At 37.8% G+C, this 12460-nt stretch overlaps 1 protein-coding gene and 1 non-coding gene across 2 annotated transcripts; both read right to left on the bottom strand.

The window, feature by feature from the left end:
- Positions 1-685: 685 nt before the first annotated feature.
- Positions 686-8205, bottom strand: LOC139969711 (sialate:O-sulfotransferase 2-like). Its single transcript, XM_071974897.1, has 6 exons — positions 7897-8205; positions 5827-6030; positions 4519-4587; positions 3254-3454; positions 2483-2698; positions 686-1889 (listed from the first exon to the last, which is right to left on the bottom strand). The coding sequence occupies exons 2-6, from the start codon at positions 6026-6028 to the stop codon at positions 1534-1536; spliced, it is 1044 nt and encodes a 347-aa protein (XP_071830998.1). The 5' UTR covers positions 6029-6030; positions 7897-8205; the 3' UTR covers positions 686-1533.
- A 3230-nt stretch (positions 8206-11435) lies between these two features.
- LOC139970346 (U2 spliceosomal RNA) lies at positions 11436-11635 on the bottom strand. Its single transcript, XR_011794124.1, has one exon. It is a non-coding gene; the product is annotated as a U2 spliceosomal RNA (small nuclear RNA).
- Between the last annotated feature and the right edge of the window lie 825 nt (positions 11636-12460).

The raw sequence follows: 12460 nt of genomic DNA, 5'->3' as shown, positions 1-12460 counted from the left end.
CCTCCCCCACCCCAGTTTTGTTGAACATCTCTCTTACATATGAACACATATCTTATACCTTGGAAGGGGAGGGGAAGAATATTGATATCGAGAGAGTTCGAAGGTTATAGTCGGGCACTGCCCTTTTTTCAGCCCCGCACGAACGGTCACACTGTTACAAGCATGAGGTCTCGTGGTATTGTGTGAAAGGCGTATGTACGCTACGCCGACTAATGTTACGAACCATATATACCACGCCATGTATGCGTGATACCATGTTTCTTTGATTTTGTCAACTGGTCAACAGAGAACTATACTGTAATAGCTAAATAATTATATCTCTCATTCTAGGGTATATGCAGACCCCTAGAGGGGGGATTGGGAGGGGGAGGGGTCGTGAAGATTTCGAGGGTCAATGAGGGCAAACGATTCGTCAATGTTTTCAAAGTGAGAACAGATACAAGATTGTTAATTTGGGCCAAAAAGAAAAATCCCAAGCACGTGACAAACATTATTTCTCTGACGCCAGCCGTAATCATGGGGGGACTGAGATCATTAGTGATTATACCTTTGTTTGAGGGTCCGTGGAAGCCTAAAGGGTCATCTGGTCGACAACCTTAGAGCTCAATGAGACAAAGGAAGTTCATTATTGCCATCATATTTTACAAAGACGAAAAAAAGTACTACATTGTGGCGGACACTGTCAACATTTTTCTAATGACATTTTGTTTCTATTTTTTTATTTCACTTACTAGTAACTTATTTCACTAAAGAGTATGGTATATGAATTGAGGGCTCCTATGGGAAAGCAGTGTTTCTGCACTGAGCAGGACTTTCCTCATTAAAGATGACAATAATGAAAAAAATATATATATTTAAAAAAAAATAATAATAAAAAATAAATTACCCGTATATACCTCAGTATAAACAAAACAGCGATCAAAATTAGTCCTCCGTTTTAAGAAATTATTTGTTACACTATTATTCTTTTTTTCTCCTCTTTTAAAAGCCTGCGTACATGAAGTATACATGCGATCAGCTGCTACAAAAATTATTGTATTTCGAGAAACTGTCATTACACAAGTGCAATAATTATAGGGATTGTAGTCATTATAACTTAATTTACAATTAACATTTACAATTTATAATTTAATAACTTAATTAACACATAGTAGCCTAAACCATTATGTCTCCAAACTTTTTTTTAATTTTTTTTAGAAATATTCATCCTTCCTTCTTGAAACCTTGAAACCCCCTGCTCGGCAGGACTAAAAACATAATTCAGAAAATATGTTTCGAGCAATTTGATATCTAGAGCACCCTTAGATATAAGAATCTCTATCTCTTATGAAGGTAAGTGTCCGCATATAAAGCAGGAGGCCCGCGTTCGAATCCCGGTGGAGGCTGGAAGTTTTTTCACTGTTCTGGATTCTCCAACTCGCTCCAATTTCAATTATATATATATACATACATATAAATATAAATAAATATATATATATATAATATATATATATACATATATATATATAGATAAATAGATACAAATGGGTAATTTCATGTCAGTGCGTATTTCTCATACGTAGGTAACGGATTTCCGCCTTTCTGTAATAGCGTTTTATTAACTTCTTGAATATAACTGTCTAAAATAGCGTGCATTTCTGGTGTGTATGGGTCAAAGTTCATATGACTGCGATGTGCTTCCATTGGTCTAAAGTTGTATATGGCGCACATGATTCGTCTTGGTGAGAGAGGCTGACCAAGAAACGTAACCATTCGGGTTAATTCACGAACAGGATCTCTCTCCAGATCCTCAAAAAAGACGACTAATAGTCTTTTGCAGTTGTTTATCCAATTAATGTTTGTCAATTTCCATCTCTGAAATTGTGGGAGAAGCACTTTCGTCCAGTGATCTGAAAGAAACAAGAAAGAAATTGACCATTACTAATCAGCTACCAAAAATTAAAATAAACAAACAGCTCAAGTACCGTGATGACGTCACTAACCCTGCTGCTGCTGCCAGGTGCATTATCAAAATTTTACCAAAAGTTTTATAAATTTGTATCCCTAACAGTTAAAAAAAATGCTACTATGATAAGATGCGATGCTGACCAAAAGGTGCAGGGAATTTCCAGCAATTGCTCTACACACTGAACTTTAGCCCCCCCCCCCCCCGCCAGAGGATTCCAAGAGACACCTAAGCTCGTGATTAATCAGGCACAGATACAGGGCGAACCCCCCTCCCCTTCCCCTCCCCCTCCCCTCCCCTCCCCCTAAACTAACAGTCTTTATTAGCACAAGCTTGCGTGTAGACCTAACACATAGCCTAAATAATTATATTCCTCAAAATGCATTCATTTCACGTTTAGAGTTTGATTTGTTTTTGCTTGAAGGGGGTGGGTGGGGGGGGGGGGAGTACCCCAAACCCCAAATGAGTGGAAGTCGGCTCCAACGACATCAAAGCCACTCCTTCATTTTCAATATTCTGAGTCCATGACAGGCTTACCGTTTCTACTTTCCATCGATTCCACCAACTGGTTCCGGGAAATATTCTTCAGACCGCCAAAGAATCGGAAATAATCGGAAACCACGGAGTAGTATGGATTCCTGATTAATATTATTGCACCGTTATTGAAGATAGGAATGTGATCAATTGAAAACTCGTGGGTTTTGACACATACGCCTGTCTGGCGCATATAATCTTCTGTACCAGCTAGAAACCCTGAAGAAGAAGAAGAAAAACGAAACATGAAGCTCTAATATGAACATCATTATTAACTTACATATTTTCCAAAGGTCGATTGTAAGGGTTAATTTAAAACTTAGGCTTTCCGAATCACTTTAGAAGTTCCTTTTCGATTTATAAGTCATCGGAAAGGTTTTCAATGTTATATAGACATCGATTATGGTTAAAAAATGTCAAATGGCGTGCGTGCATGTAAGGAGGGGGGGGGGGACCAGGGGGTCGTGCATCATCAGATGCTGGCAAATACCCCTAACCCCCATTCAACTGCATACAAAAAAATCAAGAATATTTATTACCTCAACTTTGCAATTAGACCTAATTATAGAATTAATTAATGATTTAAATATACCGAAGGATGCGGGGGGGGGGAGGAGGGGGGCGAAGTCGATGGGACGGGGGAGGAGGGGACCTAGAAGCTACGTCACCTCTCTTATAATATTCTTAATTCGCGTCTGACCCTTCCATTAAGATTCATGCCCCCTTTACCTAGATCAGACGGGAATAATTATTTTTTCAAGAAAAGTTTCTTACACTCCTGAACGCGTTGTCTGTTTCTTTCACTTTCCCAGTGCACACTTCCAGTGGAATAACCCGTCGCTACTTGTAAAAGTGATCTCGTCCATGTGTTACCCGAACGAGGAAAGCTGGCCAGGGCTGTAAGGGGCATGGAATAGGCTGGTGCTACTATGACGTCATCCATCATGGCTTGGCATTCCTCTTCATCTAAATCATCTTTGAAACAACAAGGACAGTATTTATAAGTAGTACTATAGAACGGCAATAACGAATAAAACAAAATAACATTTATAACCAACGAAAAATGACCAATGAACAGAAAAGAATGGAATCGGAATAGTAAGTAGAACTAGATGTAGATGTTAGTTCATTTAAGGAAGCTCAGCTTAGTTTAGATTAGGGATATCAAAGAATCATGAACTGACACAGCGATTAAGATTGCACCATTTCGCTTGATGGTTTTACTATTTCGCTTGATGGTTATACTATTTCGCTTGATGGTTATACCATTTTGCTTCATGGTTATACCATTTCGCTTGATGGTTATACCATTTCGCTTGATGGTTATAACAGGGAGATGTTATGAAACAACTCCCTGGTTATACCATTTCGCTCGGTGGTTATACCAGGGAGATGTTATGAAACAACTCCCTGGTTATACCATTTCGCTCGGTGGTTATACCAGGGAGATGTTATGAAACAACTCCCTGGTTATACCATTTCGCTTGATGGTTATACCATTTCGCTTAATGGTTATACCAGGGAGTTGCTATGGACCAATTCCCTGGTTATATCATTTCGCTCGATGGTTATACCATTTCGATTGATGGATGTTGAGAATAAACACCAGTTTATATCAAGTATGTATTTTCTTGGACATGACTGTATGTGTAAAGTATTCGTGTTAATTTTCTCTCTCCATCCTGGTCCAGGGGTTTATCAAAGTTTAAAAGAAAACAAAAAGCACGTTATGCGACGGACGGCATTTTGTCTACCTACATGATACATATTTTTCTTCTTCAAATGTCGAGGGAGGTGAGCAAGCCTTTCCTCTGACAAGCGTATATAAAAAGAGTTGCACATCAGGTCTGTCTTTATTTGCCCACTGCTTTCTGCTCCCATGATAATTTCTTTTCTTTCATTTATTTGGGAAAAGGTTGTAGTTAAAAATCAGTTTTTAAGTTTATATATAGGAAACGATAAGAATGCTAGCTTGCTGATCAAGTATATGGTCAGTGTTAAGGTACACGAAAGAACGGAATCGGAAAAGTAAACATTACCTATTCGTGGAAAGTTTGTCACGTTGACCATTGGATACAGCAAGTTCCCTCTACGCTGCATGGCTACCCCTGTCGGAAGACGAAGAGACAAGATAAGACATTGATGTAAAGGACAATCGATACTTTCTTTACATGCCAAGCGAAAATAAAGTATGAAAACAACGGACTAATCACTCGTTACTAACATTTAACTTTCATGTTCGAATTTGCATATATATATATATATAATATATATATATATATATATATAATATATATATATATATATATATATATATATATATATATTTATATATATAATTGATATTGTAGTGAGTTAAAAAATCCAAAACAGTGATAAGACTTCCAGCCTCCACCGGGATTCGAACCGGGGCCTATTTAAGTGATTTTGTTCTTGTAGGTTTGGTACTACGTATATGGGTACACGCTTCGTAGTTCAGTGGATAACAATATGAAATACCCATAACAATAGTTTACTATTATAGTCATTGCTCCATGGTTTTTATCCTGCATCATTTGTGTTAAGCACATGAGCAAGGGAGCTAGACACCACTTCAACAGCTCTGTCCTAAAAAGGAAATCCAGTTGTCAGGAACTGTAAAATGAGAGATCACACACTTTACCCGGAACGTGGTAAAGGTTGGATATCAACGGACGTTATGTGGCCATCTTAATTCATGATAATCGAAAGCATAAAACTAACCAGAGACAGCATATAGCAGTTACGTATATTTTTCTTACTACCCTGGCGGCCTAGCAGAGTGGGTTTATTGTCCTTCGATATCGGATATGAAGGATGCTACAGATAAGGTTTCACGTCAAATTGAGACGGCTCATTTCGAGCAAAGGTGTTTTTCTTAGATAAGTAAGGTCAATTTTATTTCCATAAAAATTGATCATGTGAGACACCTTTGACTATATAGATTGTGGGATGGTTGAGAGGCTGTGGAGGGGGGGGGGGGTTCGATGGAGAGTAAGGGAGTGAGTGTCTATGGCGCGTAGCTAGGGTAACACAGGGGTCCCGGTTCATGAGTGAGATACGGGGTTTTCGCTGTCCTTTTATCTAAATTACATTTGACACGACGTCCATAATTTGATAAGCAATAATGATCTTTCTCGCTGACAGCTATGATTCATTGGCTGAAAATATCGGAACCAACCCTAGAAGTGTCCCCCCCCCGGAGATGATTGGGGAGGGGCTGGTTCAATGAACCACCTGAAGCGTCCTATATGTACACCTCTGGGGAGACATGACTATCACAGGGAAAATCAAATTAATGAATAAAATTAATATTCAAAACAACATACCGCTGTTTGTACTTCCCTTTCTTTTCTTCTCCTTGGGACTGACGTCATAGACAACGGTGTCTCGTTGAAATTTGATTGGTCGACTCTGACGGTCGGATAGATCAGGATGAGTATTTCGAACGATGTAAAGCATGAAGAGTATAAGAAATAGCCCTGTCCAAGAATATTTGGTGATCTTTTGTGTCGCACTCTTCATGTCCATGGCTGCGTATTTTAAAAATAAAAACATAATAAAAGGCCTAGGAATTACACGAAAATATGAGTAAGTAACTTTCAGTCAATTTACTATTCGTGCTAACCAACTCAAAATCATTTGTGAATCCTAAGGCGGGATCTCGATATATATATGTATATGGTATATGATATATATATGTATATGGTATATGATATGGTATATGATATATATATATATGTATATGTATATGTATATATATATATACATATATATATATATATATATATATATATATATATAAATATATATATAGTTAAATATCATGCCTGTTGGTTTCGCCGCTCATTTTAAACAGCTATAATGAATGTTGCTGGTGACACTAGACTAATCCCACACTAGAGGAGGCCGTACGAGACACATATAACCCAAAAGAGTGCACTGCAGTATTTAGTAACAGATGAGTGAACTGTATACAGCTGTTTTAGCGATGTAAGCTATATCTGTATTATTTAAGCTTATTGTACTCAGTGAAATAGTTTGCCCCTCATCTGTAAGCAATGAGTGTGGATGATGGCTTCCAGGCACGGGAAATGACTCGTGGAACCAGTAATCTCCGACTACACCCTATTAATGTTGTACATATGGCAATTTACTTAATTGTTATAGAGAATTATTGTTTTCTCTTGTTTATAGACTATTAAGCTATTTCAAAGATTTTTAAAATTGTGGGAATTTTGTTCAAAATATAGATAACTGGTCTCGTAGTATATAATGGTACATTAATCGACGCGAGACAGTTTTGTCTGATGAGCTAAGATTATAGACCCATACATGAAATGAATCAATGATTCTCTTTCAAAATTCGATGCAATTCGGCGGAAAATAGTGACTTGTCTGTTTCAAAGTTGTAAGTGAAAGTCCTGATGCGACTCCTCCCCTCATCCATTTTTTACATGCTTCAAAGTTCAAAAACCTCTCCGAGTGTCAATCATAAATACACTTGACCAGTTCTTTATAAGTTAATCATAATATTGCTGCATAAATGTCCAGTCATGCCTATATAATACACCAACAATATCTTTGTTAAATGGCCTTAATTACTACCGTCCACATATACGTGGTCCATTGCAATTCACTGACACGAATAAACCAGGGAGCTGCTATAGCCAATGCTACCAAGCATATGGTAACCGCGGCCTCGGTCATTGAAAAGATGGTAATCTCTCAGGCGAGCGGGAAGATAACAAAAATACGACAGGAAGATAAATATTTTGATGATCCCTTTTGTTCATTTTGTGTTTCAGCTCCCACAGTATTTATATATATATATATATATATATATATATATATATATATATATATATATATATATATATATATATATAAATAGTGAAAAGAATGTGTCGCAAGTGGTATGACAGATAAATATTAAATTAATAAAATTCAATACACCAAATTCCACTTCACAACCGGTTTCGTCCTTTTAGAACTTGGTCATCAGGTTGAGGTCAGAATCCAACCTCGGGCCTTCGCGTCACAGACATGAGGCAGTACAACTCGGCCAAAGTGATTCTATTGTTGTTAATGCGTAATATATTCATGTCTTTGTGTACATGCTAAATATCTTTGCACCGTATAGTAATCGTGACCTAAATCAAACGTAAGTCTCACATACCAGTATAAGAATATACCTGTAAAATTAACCAGATAGACAATAAGGCAAAATGTTTAATTTGCCCTTTGATAGGCTAATTTGGAAATAGTTCCCAAATGTTGAATGAAGAATTCTCAATTTGTGTTGACATTACATATGGTCAACTGAAACAATTAAAATAAATAATAAATTAGAATGGAATGAATCATATGAAATTAAGTTCAGAAAAGGATATGCTTACTTCTGAGAGTTCTCTTCCTTTTTTCACAGCCGACGAATGCCAAAAAATATCGAATCCAATGATTATGGAGGCGTTATAATCCAGAGTAAACGGTATTCTTGTTTTTGTTGAGGTAGCAAGCAAGCCTTTGTGCTCAAGGTAATAGCTTCGTCCAGACAGAAGTGCACAACTTCCTTTGTTTCCTTCGTGTATGTTATCGATTACAATGAGCACGCAGTAAAGGAAAACACAATTTACCGGTAACAGAGCTTAACAGAGGAAATGATCATTGTATGAGAAGAGACCTCTTCTTTTCCTGCGTGGGGTGACTAATATAGGTCTATACCACCGGCTAGGCCTGTGAATATCTGATAAAACATGCATGCCTGCTTGCTCATATATAAGAAGCAAATGAACCCCCCCCCCTCCCCCCACCTCATTTATTGTCCAATTCATCATTTGTACAAACGGTAACAATAGCTACAGTGCATTTAGTGAGCTTAAACAGAGATAACAAAACAAATATACATACGTTCTAATTTTAATTCCCTGCATGGAATACTGTATAACGGCAGATATACATTAGCAAAAATAAACCCCAGCGAATTATTAATTTAAAGACTTGTGCAGCTTTTCATACTGAAAGAAACGCTTATTTTTACTTTTCTTTGAAACTAACTTTTCAACTTTTAACAAGAATGAAAGGTTATAAAAAGAACTCATGATCAATATTCGGACTCATGTTATAGTTTGCTTACATTTGAAAATATAATTACTTTGCGTGAAAAATCAAGAAGTTGAAAGGATGCTTTATAAATCTATTGTAAATCAAAGAAAAAAATGTCTTCTTTCGAGAAAATGAACTGACGGTTCAGAAAACGTTCTTCAACATCTAAAAGAAATGAAGAAACAATATGAAATTTCCAAAATAAATGATACAACGTCTGCTCCTCTCTAAAAAGTACATAAAAGCTCTCAACTATGTTCATAAGAAATAATAGTCTATTCGCCCCTAATATATCCGGTGAGTAAAACAAATGTGAAAATATTAGAGTTTTGCTTCCCAAACCGAATACCATTGACACTAGAAAAAATTGAGGACCACACTTTGTCGTCAAAAATGAAATGAAGCGGTTCCATTTTGCAACTGCTTTTGAGTTGCTCCCAAAATTTGAAATATAAAAAATGTAAACAAATTTAGACACCCCTTTCATGAGTTTGTAGGGAGTCCCAGCCACGTTTGGAAGTATAGGGAGACAGTATACCCTTCAGCCGGCTGGAATGGCCGAAATAATACCTCAGTAAAGAGAAAATGGACGCGTATTTAAATTAAATCTACGAAGGAAAGTTGCATAGGGAATGACCATCCCATCGGGATTCAGAATATCTTCTACATAAATAACCCCCCCCCCCCCCGCCCTCGAACATAAAGCGGTACAAAAATAATATTTATTGTTGACTTTGATATAGGAGTTATTCCAAATAATTTGGTTTCCGAACTCTCTGTCCGGGACCTTAAAAGAAGCGTTTTGCCAATAGCGAAAAACGTCCGCAAAAAAGACGTTATTTATATTATGAATATCTGCATAATTGCAATTACATCTAAAAAGAAAGCTTTTACCAACACGGGCGAGTGAACCATCAAAAACAATTTCCAGTCACCAGGCCTATGTTGGTATAACGACGGATCCAAGTACATTTTAACCCTGCAATGAATGAATCCAAGTGAATAACATTTAAACCCCTAAGACAGATAGGGTTTATAATAGTACGACGGTTAATTTTCTCTTATTTCCCCAAATAAACTTTAAAATAACGCCATGAAGGTTACGCATATACGAAGATCTAGAGAAGGCATGGTATTTTTTTTTATTACGTACGTACGTAATAGTTATTACGCACGTATGTCATATTTATTACGCACGTACGTAATATCTATAGCGTATACGTAATATACGTACATACTGTAACATATTTGTCTTCATGCAAGATACGTACACCACAGAAGTCAAGCTTATAGTTTACTAAAAGATGCCGGAGTCAGACAAGGTACATTCGTTTGACTAACACCACAGGTATGCCTGTGCTTATAGGCTTGCCACAATATAAACATGGCCACATCCACAATGTCTGAATGTTTCCTGCGATACAAGAAAAGGCTCCTCAGAATGCGTCTGAGAGCTCTTTCGCTAACTATTATCCGATGCTTTGCTGTCAAAGTAATAAAGGATTTCCTTCTGGCTAAACCCTAAATTAAAGTACATACGAACAAGTTCATCCCTCTCCGTCTTTGATATGAAGATGTACCCGGCAGTATATAACGTAGGCTCCCTTACGTTAGACAAGTGTTAACATAGGCTACAATAAACGTATACGTATAGGCCTACATTCGTTATTATTATTTAATATACGTGATAATCACTATATAAGTACGTACGAAGTATTATTACGTACGTACGCAATACATTTTTTTTAACCAGTCCTCTACAATCTTCGTACGAATAAAATAATCGGGAGGAAAACAAAGTTGGGATAGGGCAAAAGTCTTTCCGATGATGTTTTTGTTAACGGGGGGGGGGGGGGGGGCTTAGGTCCCTAGCGGACCACAAATTGAGCACCTGCTTAAGGCGAGAAAGCTTGGGCGGAAAAGGAGAACAGGTCCTCGCGATTAGTTGTGAAAGAAACTCCTTACATGTTGACTGGGCCACCGTGGACCAGGTAACTGCAAAGTCGTCGACGAAAGCGGGCTTACTATCAACATAAGGGCCTAATGTGAAAAGATTAGATTTATCATAGTTAACCTTCAGATCTTAGACGACATGAAATTCCTCAAGAATACGTACATCTTCCCTAAGGGAACCGGCATTTCCATCTATAAAGAGAGTGATATCATGATATGCGTTCTGCAAAAGTTTAAAGGCGATATCGCTCATAGACTTTATTTTGAGGGCGCTGGCATTACCGAGGTTTCAGCGAGGTTTACTGGGACCCCGATTAATCACGTGACCTCGGTGGCAAATTTAGATCAGTGAATAGCACAGGCAATCGTATGCGTAACAAACCCGTACCCATGCACACATAATGTTATAACACAGCATTTCAGTTTACTGTACTGTTTACCGCATAGGATTTTCGATCACAATTGGAGATACTGATACCCCGAACACTATTGATATGGAGGGGGCCTCGGTCTGCAGCGCAAAGATCTCCGCACAGACCAGAAAAAAAGATAGGGGGTTTCTCTCTCTCGAAAGATATCAGTCTTAATAATCGCATGGTATTAGTACATTCCTGACAGGCTTTTGTAGTTGTATGACGATTACCCTTGCTGCTTATCCAAATCTAAATTAGAAAACGAAATTAAAGTCGCCCCCAATGATAATATTCTCCCCATGAAATGCATTCACTAAATGAATGAAATCTTGATAGAAAAGAATGTCGATCTATAGGTTTGGCCCGTCAGAGACAAAATTAGAGTAAAAAGACGATCAGCTATTATAACATCGAGAATACCATACCGACCATCCCTATATGACTCTCAGCTTTAATAATGTTTATTGAAAGATACTTTTTAAGAAAAAGTCGCCCAGGAAAGAACCTGGGCACGAAAACCAAACTACCGAACGACTGATCCGCTTCGAACCCCAGTCCCCTTGCATCGGGACTGTGACTGTGTGATCATCGTCAGGTGTGAATCATCATTCCCCTCGAAAGGGAACAGATACTACACATGATCTTAGCCAAAAGGCCGAGAAGTTTATTAAAAGAGAAAGTTTAAACAAGATACACACACACTATACACACTTTACTACGAATAGAAAACATGAGCGAGAAATATTTTACCTCCCCATTCATTCCTCCAATACTTGTCATCGTCTGGCGAACTATTCGTCTCTTGAAGATAATGACGTCGCGTTTTTTAGCATGAACTAAAGCGAATACCTGCCGCCGCTTTGGAGACTGCCTAAGACCTAAGAATAATGTTTGAACCTTGGGTAAAGGTATACTGTAAAAGAGCTATCGTATACGATAACTTGTATACAAGTTGACTATATTCTTGATTATAAGCAGTATACAAGATGAAGTGCAATTGTTGATAAATATATGTGATTGAGTAGTGACCATGAGGTGAAAACTACAATAAAAAAGTGAAAAAAGAGTTAAAGTCAACTGAACTTGCCATACCTACTGGGATGCAGCCGAAAGTCCAGATAAAAGGTGGAATATGGACGAGAATGTTTGCGGCGAACAAATACAGTTTCTTCTCAAGTATAGAGGAATCCATACTCGAGTTAACTTCCTAGGCTAAGATGCTGATAGTCATAAAGGGCGGCCATTTTGGCTTCTCCAACAACTTCCAAAAAAGTGTAAAAACGTGCCATTGCTGAACAGTCTGGTGACTTCTTCGTTTTTCATGGAGATCTAGTAAAGATAAATCATCGACGATGAAGTAAGGCGCTCTGGCTAGCATTCTTCGTGCGTTTGTCATCTCGAACGTTTTGTCCTCGTAGAAGGAAAGCTCGGGTTCCCATCTAGGCGTCTTCCATCTCGATGGGCTAGCTCTATTTATGTTCTATACCAACTT

Source organism: Apostichopus japonicus, chromosome 7 (genome assembly GCF_037975245.1).
Source record: "Apostichopus japonicus isolate 1M-3 chromosome 7, ASM3797524v1, whole genome shotgun sequence".
NCBI classification, from domain to species: domain Eukaryota; kingdom Metazoa; phylum Echinodermata; class Holothuroidea; order Aspidochirotida; family Stichopodidae; genus Apostichopus; species Apostichopus japonicus.
This window is presented reverse-complemented; position numbering and strand designations above follow the sequence as displayed.